At 38.8% G+C, this 19,293-nt stretch overlaps 1 protein-coding gene across 1 annotated transcript in view; it reads left to right on the top strand.

Annotated features, from left to right (window-relative positions):
- The window catches only part of UNC5D (unc-5 netrin receptor D), a 657,451-nt gene extending 640,964 nt beyond the window's left edge, over positions 1–16,487 (top strand). The window contains exon 16 of the mRNA XM_087969985.1: positions 14,879–16,487. Within this exon, the coding sequence (XP_087826111.1) occupies positions 14,879–15,083 (205 nt within the window). The 3' untranslated portion in view covers positions 15,084–16,487. The remainder of the gene's footprint in view (positions 1–14,878) is intronic.
- Positions 16,488–19,293: the final 2,806 nt, after the last annotated feature.

The raw sequence follows: 19,293 nt of genomic DNA, 5'->3' as shown, positions 1-19,293 counted from the left end.
CTCTCACAACACAATCTGCTGTTCTAATCACAACCATGTCCAGAAAGAACATTATTCCAGTTTTTCTTTATCTCTGAGAAATATGGCTCCTGTTGTGTCCTATGTATCTCTGCTGATATTGATGTACAGCACTGGAAAATATGCAGTCTATAGACTATGCATATTATTTTCTTGTCTCTTTTGACTTGATCACATGCTCTTTTAAAAGTTACATCAAACAATCATATTGAAAGGGCATAGCTTCTGATCAGAACTGCAAGTTTTTTATTTTATTTATGGAAAATTCTTGTCTGTTCAAAAACTGACAGATTTGTGACTCATTAGACAATCCCTCTAGTTGGATAGATAGATTCTACTCTTTCCTTTTATAATAGGGGTGGGCAACTATGGCCACTTTATGACTTGTGGACTTCAATTCCCAGAATTCCAAAGCCAGCATGAATTGAGATCCACAGTTTGTAAAGAGGCCATAGTTGTCCACCCTTGACTTATACCAATTTTCCACAACCTGGAGTTTTCTAACATAGATAGAAAATGTAAGAGGAATGGGAAATCCATTTTCTGCCTACCAAGCTCTACTTCTCCTGCCATATATCCTATTGATTAGAACTTTGTATATTTAGTCCTTGACTTACAACAGTTCATTTAGTGACTGTTTGAAGTTATAACAGCACTAAAAAATGTAATTTATGGTCATTTTTCGCACTCATGATCATTGCAGCATCCCCATGGTCACATGATCAAAATTCAGACACTTGGCAACTGACTCATGTTTATGATGTTGTAGTTTCGCAAGATCATGTAATCATCTTTTGCAACCTTCTGTCATGCAAAATCAATGGAGAAGCCAGATTCATTTAACAACGGTGTTAGTAATTTAATACCTCTTAACAACTGCGTCAAGAAAAGTCATAAAATGGGGCAAATTTCACTTAACAAATGTCTCAGCAACAAAAAATTTGGGCTCAATTGTGGTTGCAATTTGAGGCCTATCTGTATAGTATTTTCTTTGTTCAGAGAATGTTTCTACCAGCAGAGGCATTATGGCTATTGTTATTATTGCTTATTAAGCTTTTCATTCACTCTAGTATAACTAATATAGTTATACGTTTTGAACTTGTATAATTATATATGGAATAGAATGGAATGGAATGGAATGGAATAGAATAGAATAGAATAGAATAGAATAGAATAGAATAGAATAGAATAGAATAGAATAGATCTTGGAGCCCCCTGCTCAAGGAGGAGAATCTATACCATTTCATATAAGTGACTGTTTAGACCAGGGGTGTCAAACTTGATTTCAATGAGGGCTGCATCAGGGTTGTTTTTGACCTTGGGTAGGGGTGGGGGTGGGAGGGGCATGGCCAGGGGACATGACCGGCTCAACATCACTCATGGTGGGGTACCTCTGGTGGCCTGAGTGCTTTAGAAGTGAAAACAGGCTCCCGAGCTCCATTTTTGACTGAAAAGGCCTCTGCAACACTCTGCCAGTGAAGACAGAGCTCGGGAGGGCTGCCTGCGGTCCTCAAATCAGAAGTGGTATTTAGCAGGTTCTGACCAGTTCTGGAGAACCGGTAGCAGAAATTTTGAGTAGTTCGCAGAACCGGCAAATACCACCTCTGACTGGTGCCAACCCATCTATTCTCTGCCTCCCAAGTCCCAGCTGATCAGCTGGGTGTCAGCATTTCAGAAAACCTTCACTCCAACTGTTATGTCTGGGCGGATGGCGAATAACGGAGACGAGACCTCGGATAGTAACTTCAACTCTTTATTAGTGACTTCTGACCAGAGCAAAAAAGCCTGGCTGCAGCAGCTCCTTTTATAGAGCTGGTTGCTGTTAAAGCATCCAATGACAAGGATTTAAGCCTGCCGCGCTTGGGTTGACCAATCGCGGCAGCCCGTTAACCAGCCAATCGGATTAGCCCGGAGCGACCAATCACGACCCGCTGTTAGCGGACCAATCAGGTTTGCAGGATTACCAACAAATAACTCCAAGACAGACATCCTCTCCAAAGTTCTTTTTTATTTGGGTAGTAAACTGGCACATCTGGGAAATCCCAAATCTGAAAGTTCTGGCTTTCCTTACAATAAGTAAAAACTACAAATCCACCCCTTCATTGCATCACATGCCCCAATCACCATTCTCCTAAACTTGAGACTTCCTCTCAACCAGGTGCAGAAATAACATGACCTTGACTTAGAAGAAGAATGCTATTATGTCTAACCACATACACTCCAAGAAATTCCCCACTCCCATTTTCCCAGGCTCAAGAATATGGCAGTGTGGAAGCATCTGGTGCTAATATAGCTTCCAAAGCTGACACTGGGTCTTCTTTTGATGCCCTGCACAGGAGAATGGAATTGGAAAGCAGGTTAGTAGTTGGGAAGGAAATGAGATTTTGTAGTAGTCTTCCCCCAGGAGTGGAGAGGGAATGGAGATTTTACAGTATCTTTCCCCTGACATGCCCATCAAGCCACACCCACCAAGCTACACCCACAGAACTGGTAGTAATTTTTTTTTAATCCCACCACTGCTTCAAATGCTCCATTTTCAGCTGTGACAGTCTCCTGTAATCCTGTGCCAATGAAAACAGAGTTTGGGAAGGCTGCACGTGACCCTCATGTGCTCCCTTTTTGGCTGCAATGGCCTCCTACAACCCTCTGCCAGCAAAAATGAACTCGGAAAGGCCACCCTCCTGAGCTCCATTTTAGCTGGCAAAGGCACTGCAGGCCGGTTCTTTGCTTTTCCAGGGCAGCCCCACAGGCCAGATCTAAGCACTGCATAGGCCGGATCCGATCCCGGGGCCTTGAGTTTGACACCCCTCATCTAGACTCTTCTTAAAAACCTCCAGTGATGGGGTGCCCATGATTTCTGAAGGCAAGCAAGTCCACTGGTTAATTGTCCTCACTGTTAAGAAGTTTCTCCTTAATTCCAAGTTGCTTCTCTTTTTGGTTAATTTCCAACCATTGTTTCTTATCCTGTTCTCTGGTGCTTTGTAGAATAATTTGACCCCCTCTTCTTTGTGGCAGCCCCTCAAATACTGGAATACTGCTATCATGACATCTCTAATTCTTCTTTTCTTTAAGCTTGCCAAACCCAAATCCTGAAGCCGTTCTTCATTTTTTAGTCTCCAGGTCTTTGATCATCTTAGTTGCTCTTCTCTGAACTTTTTCCAAAGGGTCAACATCTTTTTTCTGGTATGGTAACCAAAATTGGTTGCAGTATTTCAGGTGTTTTATTACTAGGGTTTTATAAAGTGGTACCAATACTTTAAGTGACCTTGATTCTATGACTCTGTTTATACAACCCAGGATTGTATTAGGTTTTTTTTACCTGGTGCTTCACACTGCTGGCTCATATTCAAGTGATCCACTAAGACTGAAAATCCCTCTCACTGTTACTATTAAAATCCCTCTCACTGTTAATCTGTACTTATACCTCTTATTTTTTCTGCCTAAATGTAAAGCTTTGGTTTTCTCCACATTGAAATTCATTTTGTTTGATAGGGCCCATTTTCAAGTTTGTCAAGATCTTTTTGGATCCTGAGATTGCTGTTGGCTATTCCTGCCTGTTTAGTGTAATCTGCAAATTTGATGAGTTACCTTTTTATTCTCACATCTAAGTAATTTATGAAGATATTGAAAAGTACTGGGCCTAAGACAGAGCCTTGTGGTACCCACTACTTACTTCTCTCCATGTGGATGTAGTATCATTAAGAACTACTTGCTGAGTATGGTTTGTCAGCCAGCTACAAATCCATCTGGTGGTGATGTTGTCTATTCACATTTTTCTAGCTTACCAAGAAGTAGGTTGTGGTCTACTTTGTCAAATGCCTTACTGAAATGTAAGTATACTATGTCCACAGCGTTTCACTGGTCTACTTATTTAGTCAATTTATCAATGAATGAAATAAGATTGGTTTGGCATGATCTGTTTTTAACAAACCTGTGCTGGCTATTAGTTATAACTTTATTTGCTTTTAGTTGTTCGCAGATATTTTTAAAATTATCTTTTCCAGAATCTCCCCAGTTATTGATGTTAGACTGATTGGTCTGTAGTTTCCTGGGTCTTTCCCCCCACTTTCTTGAAGATGAGAACCACATCAGTCCAATCCTCAGGTACTTCCCCGGTGCTCCATTTTTTTTAAAGATATGATACAGTGGTTCTGAGATAACATTTGCCAGCTTCTTCAGAACTCTGGAATATAATATGTCAGACTTGGTGATTTATATTTATCAAAGTCGGATAGGTATTCTCTTACCATTTTCTTGCCTATTTTAATTTTTATTTCTAGTTTGTCTTTTACATTAGTTTTTTTTTTTTTGTACGTTGGGCTATAATTTCTTTTTGCATGAAGACTGATGCAAAGAATGAGTTAAGGACAGAGGTGGTATTCAGCCAGCCATGTGGCCATGTGGCTGGCTATGCCCCCGACCCAGTCACTCGGTCTCCGCTGGCTTGCTTGTGCCGGCCGCCTGATGCTTGCTCCGACCACCCTGCCCACCCGCCTGCCACTCGCTCCTCCCCTCCTGGGTCCTCATGGCTTGCCATTCTAGCCTTCCCACAGGCTGTGCCCCAACTGAGCAGCCCTGATCTTCCTGCTCACAGGTAAGCCTGAGAGTTGTGTTAGCCCCTCCCCCACCGTCCCCAGACTCTTCTGGGCCTTCCTTCCCATCCTCGGACTTTTCTGGGTCTTCCCGTCCCTGGGCTTGGTTGGCTGGCTAAGCCAGCATGGTTTCATCCCACAAGGCGCTTGCCCAGCTTTCCCTACCATGTAGTAGCCATGGCGTAGCGAGGGCAGGTGGATGTCTCAACCGGGGTTGCTGAAAATTGTGCACCGCATGTGCAGTCCTGGGCTGGCTGGAATATTCACCCACCCTGCCCTGCCCTCCCGCCGTGGCCGCAAGAAAGCAAGTGGCTGCCGGAGGTCTTTGGGAGAGCGCACCGTCCATTTTCTTCCTTATCCTGCTGCCCCGCTGCTGACTGCAGCAACTCGTGGGTTCATTCAGTTCTTCCCAGACCAGGTGTGTGTGTGTGTAAGCAAGAGAGAGAGAGAGAGGAAGGGAAAGAAAGAAAAAGAAAGATCAGAAAGAAAGAGAGAAAGAAATGAAAGAAAGAAAAAAATAGGAAGAGTGTGTGGGGGGGGGGCTGGAGTGGGGCAGCAGAAGTCTTTGGGAAAGCGCACCACCTGTTTTCTTCCTTTTCTCACCGCTCCACTGCTGACTGGAGCGGGTTCATTCAGTTTGTCCCAGAGTGGGATTGTTTGTAGCTGCTTTTGTAGCTGTTTAGAATTGCTCCAAGGGAAAACTGTTTGAAAGAGCAGAATTATCCATGCTTTCTGCAGCCTTCTTTTGTGCAGCTTCGTTCCATTTCAGTGGAGCAATTCTTTAGGGAAGACCGTGCCCTCAGACCTCTCTGCCACTTAACATGCAAGCTGATTGGGGTTGGAAGCTCTTGGAGCATTTGTAGAAACTCTTATCCTTGCAATAAGGCAAAAGGCTGTCTCCATAGGTCCCTCAAGGTCCCTCTAAGTGTTATTCTGTTATGCTGACATTTTCCCAGGACCTCTACTCAAATTTATTTCATAATTTCACATATAAAATAGCCAATTGTGCAACCTGCATATTGTTCAAAACAGTAATTATTATGGCTGATGTTTGACAGCAAGCCTAAAAGTAAAAGATCACAAGAGTGCTTCTTTCTCTGTATATATACTGTAAGGTCTGGCTTAAGCCAAAAATGAACCAAAACAAAGACTCAAACGGAGGCTTGCAAATTAAATAAAGCAGACTTTTATTCTTTGATCAGATATATAGTGATCTCTTACAGTGCAACTCCACCTCCTCTTTTTGTTGATCTGTTTCTTTTGAACAATTTGTATCCATCCTTTAGTACATTCCAGTCATAGGATTCGTCCCACCAGGTTTCTGTAATGGCCCTCATGTACTATTGCTTCTAGTTTACCTTGTCTGTTCCCCAAGCGTTGAGCATTTGTATACAAGCATTTAAGACTTTTATGCCTGTCTCTTAGATGTTAGAGTTTTTCTTTTTTCCTCATCACTCCCTACCTCATTGTTTGATTTGTTTTCTTGGGATTTATGATTAGTTTTGTATTCTAGAGATTCTAAAGATTGATCACCCTTCTTCACCTTCAATTTTAGTTTAAAGCCCTTTTGATGAGTTGGGCCAGTCTTTTTCCGAGTACATTTTCCCCTATTTTTGTGAGGTTCAGCTCAGTGGTGGGATTCAATTTTTTTTTACTATCAGTTCTGTGGGCGTGGCTTGGTGGGCATGGCAGGGAAAGGATACTGCCAAATCTCCATTCCTTCCCCACCCTCAGCCGATCATCTGGGACTCGGGAGGCAGAGAATAGATGGGGGAGGGGCCAATCAGAGGTGGTATTCTGAACTACTCAAAATTTCCGCTACCGGTTCTCCAGAACTGGTCAGAACTTGCTGAATACCACCTCTGGTTCAGCTCATCCCTTGCCAAGAGTCCTTCTTTTAGGTAATGCAGTCCATGGTACAGGAAACCAAAGTTGTCTTGGTGACACCAACCCTTTACCCAGTGGTTTATTTCTAGAATTCTTTTTTACCTCAAAGGGTGTTAACCTTTTGTGGGGAATACTGATGATAGCACTATTTGTGCTCCTAGCTCCATAACTTTCTTACCTAATTGCTTATAATCTCTCAATATTGTACTCAGGCTCTTTGTTGTATCATTCATCCCAATGTGAAGGAAGAAGAAAGGGTGGTAATCTGTGGGCCTAATTATTTTGGTTAGGTTCTCAGCCACATCTTTGATTTTTGCTCCAGGGAGACAACATACCTCCCTATGTTGTATGGCTGGTCTGCAGATGGCTGGTTCTGTTCCTTTGAGAATAGAATTTTCTATCACCAACACTCGCCTTTCTTATTGGGGGGAGGGGTTTACTCTGGGATGCTTTTCTGTTTATCTCAAGTGTATTTGTTAATATGACTTTTTAAAGGGATATTTGATGCTGTTTCTTTTCTAGGTGTCTGCATGTTTTCTTGGAGGGGGAAGTTGGGGGTCTGTGCATTTTCATCTGGGGGAAGAAATTGATTGCTCAGTTTTAATGGGGCTGCTTCTGGTTCGTTTAGATTGGGCAGTAGGGGTTTGTTAGATGTATGCTGTTTCATTCTTTGATTATTGTATTTCCTTCTATGTGTGACATACTTCCATTTGTCTTCCTCCAAGAGTTTATCAGCAGGGTTAAATCCTCTGGGAGTTATTTGTTCATTATTTGGTTCAATTTGGATATAGCTTTCTGGTGTAGGTGGGAGTTTGGCTAGAGTTGCCTCTAGACCCCTTACTTTTTCCTCTTAGTACTTCACATAGTTTACATTTAATACATGTATAATTTTGGTGTTCTTTGGGCATAAACACATACATGGAACATATATTGTATACTACAATTGTATTAGTCACCTGTTCCATGAGTTTGTTTCTTTTTGCTGGTTCTTTTAAAGATTAAAAAAAATATGTTTTTAATCCCTTTTTCTGCCTTTTGTGTTCATTTTTCTACCTTAACTTGCTTACTGTTATGTTAGCTTTATTTATCCTTTTCTTCCCTATAATTCTTAAAGTTTTTGAGCTCCAATTCCTCCCTACCGTATTATTTAAGATTTGCCTTATTTATTTGACTGATCTTGTTCTATCTTGATTTTCACTCTTGTACTTATTTTTGCCAATTTATTTATCTTTTATTTTCTGTCCTGTATTTATTTTTATTCTTTACCGGTGTCTTCCCTCCCTGGTCCCAATAGTCAATTTGGACCTCAGGATTAAATTGTTTCCTTCACTTTCATTGTTCACATGTATTATTTTCCCCTCTCACTTAAAAGAGAGATAAACCAACTCAACTAGATTTCAATTTGTGCTGAACAGTTCAAAAATGAGCAATGCCAACTGCAACAGTGGCAGTTTTAATAGCGAATTCAAGAATTCAAACATTATTGAATATTATTTAAATAATCCTTCAAATCTCATCTGTAAGTATTAATGTGCTCCTTTTTTAGTACTGTATGAATGAGAAACCTCACATAAACAGAGCAACCTAAATGGAGATTATGAAGACTTTGCAAAAGAATTCACAATTAGCCAATTGATTAAATTATGTATGTATTAATGTATTAACTTGAATTAAAATGTAAATAAAAGAATATTTTGGAAATGATAGTGGCTCTGGTTGAAAGTCATTCCATTAGGATTTCTTTGAACTTGGGCATGTCCTCTGTAAAATATTTACTTTTTGATTAGTTCAACCCTTCAGTCAGAAAATGAAGATTACATGTTGCTAGGAAACCTCTGGGTAAGTAAACTATTTTTTTTATCTCTAGCACCTAGGACTCTCTTGCAACTGGAAGAGAAAGGAATTTCATATGTAAAAAGAAAAATGATGAGAAGTAGGCAATTAAGAAATGAACTACTGTGCCATTCTGCACCCATTCTGCTCCTTCCACCGAGCAAAAATATTCCCAGCTTGTTCCTGTTGTCAGGTGCAAGTAACCAGGAACAGGAGTTGAATTCAAAGCAGTAAAAGTTTACTACATGCTACCTATACACAAGAATCTGATCTACTAATGGTAAAACCAAATATAATCTACTAACAGTCAAGTTAGATAAGGGTGAATGGAATTCACAGGGGAGTCTGGACTTGTGGCTTTTGTGGGAGCACAGCAACTCCAAACAGATGATGTATTAGACTCCACCCTCAGGATCAGCTTGCTCATATCCTACATCCAATATGCATAAATCAAACAGCAGCTGGATTAGACTGGATTTGATAGTATTTTATCCCAAATTCAAAGGTGTGCAAAGGTATGCCTTTTCTTAACATCCATTCAATACACCAATTGCATGCATGATGCCTTTAGATACCGAATTTTTATTTTAAGAAAATGCAGATCAAAATATGTCCCTGGATGTTACATATTTCCTAGATTTTAACAGGATTATTGACTGTTCAATCTGGATTTGAGGTGGACATAACTATTCCTTTGTTTTCCTTAATTTTCCCTATTGCAAATTCATTTCTATCCATTAGTTTATGAAATCAAAGTAAAAATGTGTCTTGAAAATGGGCAATTTATGTTTACAGTTGTTAATATACACATTTTTAAATATATGCTTCAGCATCAACATTTTCTGAAAGCAAATTTTGCCTATTGCACATACTTTTGCTTGCAATTTTTTAGTTGCAAGCCACATCCTAGTGTTCTGAAAAGTTGTCATTTGCATTGCACATATGCATTACAGTTCAAATCTATAGAAATGGGAGAGTACCAAACAATGCTAAATTGATAGGATTAGTCAGATAAAAGAATTGATTAATTTAAGTGGTGTTTGTTTATTTTCTGCAGTGTAACTTAGCTATTTTCATTTTTGTAAGTTTGTCCTCAAGTCAACCTCATAATGAATATAAAGCATTGCACTGTGCCTTTTGTTCCAAAGTTCCTAAAAATCAGCTTAGAAAGTTATTACTCTGGATTGTTTAGCTCACATTGCTGTTCTCATTAAAACAGATAATGATCATTGCCAATGTAACATAAATTCTGCTTTATTTATGTATACCTACTTAAAATTTCAAGATGTCATGATGTAAGTCACAGCTGAGAAGTGAACTATTTAAACTCTTCTGTTTCACATGTTATGCAAATGTTATCATATGAGTTTGAAATATTCTAAATGATCTATTATAGAGGCAGAAGGATCCATCTCTTTCCCAATAACTCTCTGGCCAATCATCTTCCTATCTTGTGCAAAACATTCTGTGAAGGTCAGAGGTAATTATGAGAAAATCTTCCCAATCTTAGCACACAAGCATCTGTGAGTCATTGTGAACTATTCAAATAGAAATCACTGCTAGATTCCAGCCTGGTCTGCAGAGATCTCATAAAATAACACTTAGAAGGCAATAACAATGGGTCAAGAGGGTGGTAGTTGGGTTTTGAATCCAGTTCATGACTTGCAAATCAAAGTAATTCGTTCATTTTACCTAGTAGTAAGACTAATTCCATATCTCAGCTGACATCAAACTGTGGGACAGGACAAAAGTTCATACCTGTAGTTTCATAAATTTTAGGTGTAACTTAGATTCACAAGTAACAGGGTAATGTGATTGGCTTGAAGTCTCTCTCTCTCTCTTTCTCTCTCTTTCTCTCCCCCCTCCTCCCCCCCCCATCTGCCACTTGCCAAAGCTAGAGGTAGTTTCTGGAGCAGCTGTGTAGTTGGGCAAAAGCCTCTTTGAGCTTTGCTAAGAAAGTGGTGGAGAAGCAAAGAATCTGTTCTGCAGCATGGCTTGCCAAAGCTTTTTGTGAACCATGTTGGAGGCTCTTGCCACAGAGTCATGTGTCTCTTGCCACAGCTGTCATTGTTTAGCAAGAGTTTGAGGGAAGCCATGCTGGAGAAGAAAAATAACAACATCCTCTATGTTTGGTAAGCAGCCTAGAGGAAGCTCTTTTGAAACAGCACTCACCAAAGCTTGGCTAGGGCTATTAGACAATGTATAATGCACTCTAGTTATGTCACTCTTCAATATGATGGACAATTTGCTTCACAGATCAGCTTCAGGACTACCGGTATATGTTGCATGCACTCATCAAAACAAAGCAACTCTTTAAAGAATATCAGTCAACAGGATATGAACTGTCCCTCACTGGAATCCACAAGGTCTCTGAATAATGGTCCTTCTACAAAGATGGCAGCAAAAGTATACCTTCTCTAAATGTACATGCATGGATTATGCACATTTGGTGGCTTGTATGTATGCAAATCTAGTTATGCAAATAGATACTTGCTCCAAAACCTTGCTTATATCACTTTTCCCAAGGGAAATAATCCAAGTTAATTTGTGAAGAAGCAGCTTGAGAATAATGTGCATGCATAAACTAGTTTGTTCCACCACAGCTATTGAAAACAAATGAACATTTCCATAATGTATGTGCCCACATTTCAGCTGGTTTAAGTGACAAAAGGCAACAGGAAAAGGCAAGGTTAATGCTAATGCCTCCATATAGCAGAAGTGTACACCTTTCTTTCAGCCAAGAGGTGTACTTTTAAATTATTTTTGTTTCACAAGGCATTCAAGGTCATCAAATCCAGAAGGCTGGCGAATTGTGTACTTCCTCTTTTCTTAAATGGCCAATGGGTAGAACATAATAAATGCCTGTTAAGACTTTTGGAAGTTCAATGCATTTGCACTGTTTTAGAGGGCAAACTAATAATGCTTCCCTGAAGATCAATAATGTTGTAGCTAGGTTTCAAAGTGAAGCTCTTTGGATTGTCCAAGAGACACAGATTATTTACCTTTACAAGTTTTTATATAAAGCAAAAAGAGTTCTGTCTCTATTACTAAAGTGTAACATGTTTATAACTAGGTTAAATATAACCTGGTTGCCAACCCAGCATTATATTCCCATAGTGAGAACAAAAGACTCTGGGAAGGAGACATAACCCCTATATGGTCTCACATAGTATGGATGATTCACAACCAGTCCAATGTGACCCTGTATCATAAAGAAAGTGGGATTTGATTATTCAAGTTGTTTTCTATTCAGAATGATCATAAACAAAAGAATGAGGAGCCCTGGTTGTGCAATGGTTAGAATGCAGTATTATAGGCAGACTCTACCCTCAATCTGGAGTTCCATCTTGACCAGCTTAAGGTTGACTCAGACTTCTATCCTTCTGAGCTCAGTAAAATGAGGACCCAGATTGTTGGCTTCAAAATGCTGACATTGAAAACCACCCAGTGAGTGCTGTAAAGCAGAGGTCTCCAACCTTGGCAACTTTAAGACTTGTGGACTTCAACTCCCAGAATTCTCCAGCCAGCTCTGCTGGCTGGAGAATTCTGGGAGTTGAAGTCCACAAGTCTTAAAGTTGCCAAGGTTGGAGACCTCTGCTGTAAAGCACTTGGAAGCTGTATATAAGTTAAGTATTATTACTATTGCTATTACCATGATAAAATATCAGCCCTTCGAGAGAAGATGGGGAGCTGAAAGCAATAAATGTTGTGGTGTAGATAGGAGTAAAACACCATAAGGGTTTCAGATATTGCAATCCAGTTTCCAGCACTCCATTCTTTTACTTCATTATCATTTTTTTTTTTTTTTGCCAACAATGCAAACTAGCTTCATGCAAGTTCAGGCAGGAAGTCCTAGCTGTTAAAAAAGCTTATCTTGCTTATCTCAAAAAGCATGGGGGGTTTGGAAACACAAGTATCAAATATATCAAAGAATCAATGAAGCATTTTTTTAAAAAAACAAATTTTATTAATTTTCAAAGACAATACACAAACAAACAAAACATAAAACGTAAGAACATAAAACATATTTTCTAAAAACTGCTTATTAAGTTTTAACAAAACAAATAAAACATCTTGTTTAAGTACAGCATAGTTCCAAATTATCACATTTCCATACAAACACAATTTAATATGCATCTTGTGTATTCAACTTCACATCTTATTACTCTTTTTCCAAGTTCTCACTATTTTTCCCTTTACTTCTATTCAATTTTATTCATTAAACTTATACTTTCATCTGTCTTATTTACAATTTCATATGTTCTCATCCAACATTCTTAATTCTCAATAAACAAACATAAACAAACAAAACACGTAACATGAAAACATAAAACTTCTTTTTAGAAAGCAGCTTATCCCCGGGTTACATCTTTTTGTACAGACATAAATCAAATTCATGCTCACCTTATATACTATTTCATATCTTATTTAACATTCTATATTTTCTATGTCTTCTCCCCTCTTTTCACTCTCTTAATTCTATTTTATTTACTTCATCTCAATTTAAATCATTATACTTGTATCTTTTGTCCGTTCTTTTTCAATTATCTATTTATCTTTTCTCTTTAATACAAAATTTTTCCTGTAATCACTGGTTGAAGTATGATGCCTTTCTATCTTTCCCCCAAATTTAACACTTAAAATATTCCAATTTTCTAACTCTATTTCAAATACAAATACGATACAATCTTATGTACTTTTGCAGAATCTCTTTTTAAATTGTATTTTACCCTTTGTCTCTAAAAAAAACCTGTTTTTTAACATCTTGTTTTAAGCCTTTATAACTTCTCTTCCCCTTTTCCCCTCCTTTCTTGTCGAATCTAGCCTTTTTACCCCCCCCCCCATTTCTCAATCTCCACCCTCTTACTCTTCCCTCTGTTGTATTCCTCCTTTCTGTTGCTTTCTGACATTATATCGATTTTTCACCTTATTTTTCCCTTTCTTGTTTTTTCAAATCTTGAATTCTCCATTTTCTTTCCCCTTTTTCCCTTTTCTTCCTCAACTAAAGTTGTTTGTCCATTAAAGATGGCTTTTTCTTCTTCATCCCAGCTTTCTTGTTGCTGTATTTCCTGATAAGTAGAAATCGCCATTTCTAAGAAGTGAAAAACAGATCCAGAAGAGCCCTTGCCTTCTTGTTCCTCTTCTTTTAGCTTTTTAAATTCCATTTTCAATTCTTCCACAGATAATGCCATTGTAAGATTTTTTTTAAACAATCCAATTTTTTTTTAGTCTTTCAAAAGATAGTTTGCAAAAGTCCCAAAGTCAACAAGCAATCCAAATCAACACAAACTGTTTCATTTAGCACTTCTTCTTTTAATACTTTCTCTTCCTGGGGTAGAGTTCAATTACACAATTCCAAAATGATTTTTTAGAAGTTTTATTGCAGTTTAGTCTCTAATCTTATAAGCTCCAAGCAGTCTCCTCCAGCAGAATCTTAGTATAAATCATTTACCTCTCCCTTCCCACTTATAGCAAAAAGATTTTGATTTTTAAATATCAATGTTCAGAAATCTTTAATGTCCCCTTGGCTTTAATTTTCAAAATTAGGTACCTTCTGTTGCCAAAGCGGGTATTTCCGATTTCCATCTGCTATCTCCGTAGGGAAGGAGAGTGGAAGAAAAAAAACTTTCCCTTTCCACTTTCATCTGCAGCTTTTTACGATCTTCTTGGGAAACAATGTATCATTTAGAGAGCTAAATATCCAGGGTATTCAGATGTTACTTGTTGTCCCGGTTCAGCCAAAAACTTTCACTTTCTCAACTTCCTCCTGCACAAACTTGTCCGGCTGAAAGGTTCTTTGTGGCAGCCATTGCTGACCGCCGCTCCACCGCCTTTGGAAAAGGGAGTTAAGCCGGCTGAGGAAGGGGGTTGCGATGCCCCCAGACCCCTGCCCGATCTCCCCTATCTTCAGTTATCTCTACGGGATAACTATAGCCTCCAAATCCAGCTGGATCGGAGGCACTCCAGCGGCGAGCGCAGCAGGAATCGCGCACAATTGTGAATTCCTGCCACCGCCGAGGCCTGACAAACCGGAACTGAAAGAATCAATGAAGAATTTTGAGAGTGTTCAACAAGTACATCTGGGAAGAAATCTATTGGTTGAATGGAGGCCATTATACCATCCTATCTATAACAGAACATGAAGGAAGAGACAGCCTCCTTCCTTGGAGGAAATGGTTCTCTTGAGCTTAGATGCAAGAGAGGTATATTTGTTAGCCTCCCCACCTAATCCTATTATTCAGATTATCCCACAACCAATAATGTTTGCAAAGTTAAGGACTGACTAACAGGTAGAGAGAGCAAAAGATGAACCAATACTGAGCTGGACTAAGAGAAAATTGGGAGTTGATCCAAGCTAGAATAGAACACTATTAGAGGAAAAGTGGTTATTTGGAACAAATGGCAAATTTTGTGAGAATCTTTGCCTACAGTAGTGCAGTTTTCAATTTGCATCTTAGACTGCCTCTCTTCATTTGTGGTTGACTGACAATAGTTACTACTCTAACACTTCTTTTTTTCTCTCTCCTTCTGTTTTTCTCCTTCTCTAGGAATTTATCTTATTTTGCTACACACCACAGCCCCTCTGCGGTCATTTTGGACTTATGGGAAGCCAGACACCAGCACGATGGTGACTTAGACTCTCTAGCCTGTGCTCTAGAAGAAATAGGAAGGACACAATCCCAAATTTCTAACCTTACAGAAACTCAGATGGAGGAATCCAATTTCAGCTACAGCAGACAAAATGGACTTTAGCCATCACTTTTCTTTCAGAGAGTCAAGAGCAAGCTTGCACTGAAATGGAATGGTTCCTGTTACCAGGGAAGAAGCCACACAACCTAATTTTACCCCATGCATTTGCAACACTCAACTTTCACTCAGTAGGTCATCTCCTCTTCTGCCTTCAAGCCAGGTCCCCTTTGGGAGAACGGAAGAAGCTGGTAAACTACAATATTACACAGAGATTTTTCTATGCTGGATAAAAAAGAAAAAACACCCGCTCCCCCTCCACCCACATACTTGCATGTACACACATTCTATGCTTGTGTGCTAGCAATCCTTCAGACACAAAGTGTGTATGAATACACAGTGCTTCAACCAGGAAAAGAAAATATGAAAATTATTCCAGATGCTTGGAATTGTCTTTGTGTGAGTGTGTGTGGAATAAGGGGGGTGTTTGAGTTGTCTATTTTTTTCTTTGTTTAATCAACTTATAGGTTAGTTTGTAACTTTAAAATAGGCAGCATGAGATCTCTTTGATAAATATGATCATACTGAGGGGATAAGCAAGGATTTGATGTCACTGCTGATATCAATGGTAGAGAATGCATAGAAATATACTGCTATATTTTGGAGTTAGAGCTAAGCAAAATGTTTCCTGCAATATATTTTAAGCTTATTTCTGAAGGTTTTATCTCTTTTTTATCCATTTCCTTAAAAATACTAGTTGCATAGTTTTCTTTACAAATGTCCATTTTTAGAGGATAGAGGTTATGAACTTAGACATTTAAAAAATGTTTTGCCCTTGGTGGATGGAGAAGAAAGAACAGTTGTTCTCCTTTCCTGACTTAAGAAAAACTGGGACAGGGTCTCTCTTTACTATATATATATATATATATATTCATTCTAACTGAGAAATTCAAGAGATTATTTGAACAGAACTCTTAAAAATGTTATTGGTGATTCCATTTTATTTGTGTTTAGGTTGTGGAAATCAGCAGTTTAAATCTTTTCTTCTTTTATGAAAGAGGCATCCGATACTCTGCTTTAATTTCAAAACACTTGAGAATTTATTTCAAATTTGTCTTGACATGCTTTTCCGCTGACTTTATAATAGGAAGGCTCTATTGCTCTATTGAATACATGGGCTATATTGCTGGGATTATTTTCTATGATACATCTCTTTACAATCATCCTCCCATAGAGACCATATTTTTCTCCTCTGAAAAAGACCCATGGTAGGAGTTTCCTCCTGGCATTTTTCTTTGAGGTTTGTTTATTGTGTGTTGCCCAGGGTCTCATAATTTGAGTTGGGTGGCCTTATACATCTCATATATGAAGTATAAAAAGCCAGTGAGGCTGCAGACCTCTGAAAAGGTGGTTATATAATAAAGGAGGTGGTCTCAGAAATGCAAGAGGTCCATCTTCCAACTATGAGAATGTGTCTGAAATTCTCTTTTTCATTGAACAAAAGCCAATTCTCTTTCCTCAAGGGAATGAAGACTAGTAGAAAAAAATGCAGGAGAATATATCTGATTTTCTTTCTTTCTTTCTTTCTTTCTTTCTTTCTTTCTTTCTTTCTTTCTTTCTTTCTTTCTTTCTTTCTTTCTTTCTTTCTTTCTTTCTTTCTCTTCCTTCCTTCCTTCCTTCCTTCCTTCCTTCCTTCCTTTCTTTCTTCCTTCCTTCCTTCCTTCCTTCTTTCTTTCTTTTTCATTCTAAAAGCATTTGCTATAAACACAGCCCTGATTTTATCTGAGCAGTCGTAGTCAAAATTATACACAGCTCTTACTTGCCTTATTATTACCCTGATCAAAATAAAAATCTGCTGATATTACAAAAGGGTAGCATTTTGCTACTTGGGTTTTTTAGAAGCTTCTTAATAGGAGGCAGCACCAAAGGAATAGCATCAAACTATGATTGTTTGGTTATTTGATTACTGGTTTCATATCTGAAGTAGTTTTCATTATGTGCATTGGTGGGATGAGTTCTTTCAAGTAATACACAGAGCAGAGATTTTTACTTTAAGAAGCTCATACTTCTTACTTATATATTTGATTGATGCTCCTGGGGAGCAAGGTAAAGTGAAAGAAGCTGTTCTTCAGAAGAAATTGATCAATTATAACAATGAATTTTGGATCTTTTCAGAAAAAGTGAGTACTGTAGATTGAGTACTGTAGAAGTTCAGTCTTCACTATCTACCGATTGGATTGGCAAACTTCTCTAAGACTCCAGAGAACATTTTACTGTATTATCAGTCTGTCAACCTTTTGTTGACTTTTGTAATTGTCTTCCCATTTTCTTAAGATACATGCTCAAGAAACTGTTCTGACTTGCAGTTGGATTGACTGAGATGCTTTCAAAAAGACATTGATCGGTCTCATTTTTGTTAGTATAAAATCAGAAAGGCCATATAAAGCTTTTTAAAAATATTAAAACTTTTAACACCTGTACAGTATAAAAATCAAAGAATTTGCTTCTGCCCAATTCCCATGTGCACATTGTGCTAGATTTAGGCTTAAGTCACTTAGATTTATTGAAGTCAATGGATTTTGGTCATAAGTAATGTAAAGTGCTGGTCCCACTGTTTACAGTAAGTCTACTCTAAATCATAGTTTGAAACCATAGTTTTCTTCAAAGGGATGTTATTTTATTTTTTCAGAAAAGATGAGAAATTGTGACCAACCAATTCTCATAACATATTTTTTTTCTTTCTCTTGAAGAAAGTACAAGAATATCAGTCTTATTTCTCAAATTAGATGTTTGTTCTGTTGTTACAGCTATCACCATTGTAACTTTAAACTTACCATGGTGCTTGTGGTTTTCTGTCTAATTATCCACAGAAGCCTGTGAAAATAAGTTATAGAAACAAGGGTCTCATGCAATTCCTGGTGAAAGGAGGATATGGGCATGTTTCTCCCTAGCCTTGCTAAATAATCTAACCACATCAATCTTGCTAATGAGCAGTTCCAAGAAATAAGATGGCTATTGACTAACAGGATAGTTGGGCTAAATTATACCAACTTTCATACAACTTTCATACAACCACATCCTCAGACAGCATCTCTCTTGGCATACTTCTAATGTTATATTGATTTATGTTTTGACACATGGCAGTACAGTGGTAGAATGTAGTACTTCAGGCAAACTCTGCCATAGCCTGGAGTTCAATCCTGGCTAGCTCAAATGGACTCACTCTTCCATCCTTTCAATGTCAGTAAAATGAGGACTCAGATTGTTGGAGGCAATATGCTGACTTTGTAAAATACCCAGAGAGTGCTATAAAGCAGGGGTCGCCAAACTTTTGGACCTCAGGGACCACCAAACTCATAATTTTAAAACCCGTGGACCACTAATATGAATTTTGACTGACAGTGGCTTGCTGAGGTTGGTGGGAGAGAGAGAGAGAGAGAGAGAGAGAGAGAGAGAGAGAGAGAGAGAGAGAGAGAGAGAGACTGACTGACTTTTGGCTTCATGCAAGGAAAGCAGCAGAAGCAACAAAAGTCTTTCTTTCTCTCCCCCTCCACCAGAAATGAGTCTTTGCTGCTGCAGCCTGTTGGAGCAGGATGCCTTGCAGGGTCCCAAATTTCTGGTGGAGTTTGGGGGAGAGAAATAAAGACTTTTGCTGCTTTCCTTGCATGCAGCCAAAAGCAGAAGAAGAAAGCAGTGGAAAGAAACAGCCCGGTGGCCAGGTCAGGTGCATGGGGTGAGTGGGGCAAGTTCCCCCCCTCTGTCCTTTCCCCCCTCCCCTCACAACCTCATGTTGTTTGCAATGCAAGCGATGCAAGCCTTGTGTTCCCGCAGGCCATGTGGGTGGCGCAGCCTTGTGTTCCCATGCACCCTGGATTTGGAAGGGTGCTCTGGGGGTGACATTTCTCTGCAGACCACCAAAATATTCTCATGGACCACCAGTGGGCCATGGCCCACCAGTTGGTGACCACTGCTATAAAGTACTATGGAGCGGTATATAAGTCTAAGTGCTATTGCTATTTGTACGGTCAAAGCTCACTAATACCCATTTTCTTATCATTCATGCAACCTCTATATTTATTGCTTGGACTATTAAACTTTCTTAAGCTCCCATGTCTTTCAATTTACACTTTGTATCCATTCAGTTCTACATGCATTAGAAAAGCTTGAAGCTTCTTGATTTTCTATATCTTTCATGGAATAAAGGAAAGGAAAATGAATTGAGTTGGTCAGCTGCTAAGGTAGGGATGAACATCCTGTAGACCACATGTATCTCCAA

Source organism: Notechis scutatus, chromosome 7, assembly GCF_049901735.1.
Source record: "Notechis scutatus isolate UNSWTSFEM ecotype Mainland chromosome 7, rNotScu1.2, whole genome shotgun sequence".
Lineage (NCBI taxonomy): Eukaryota > Metazoa > Chordata > Lepidosauria > Squamata > Elapidae > Notechis > Notechis scutatus.
The sequence above is the reverse complement of the archived record's forward strand: the minus strand, read 5'-3'. Positions and strand labels throughout refer to the sequence as shown.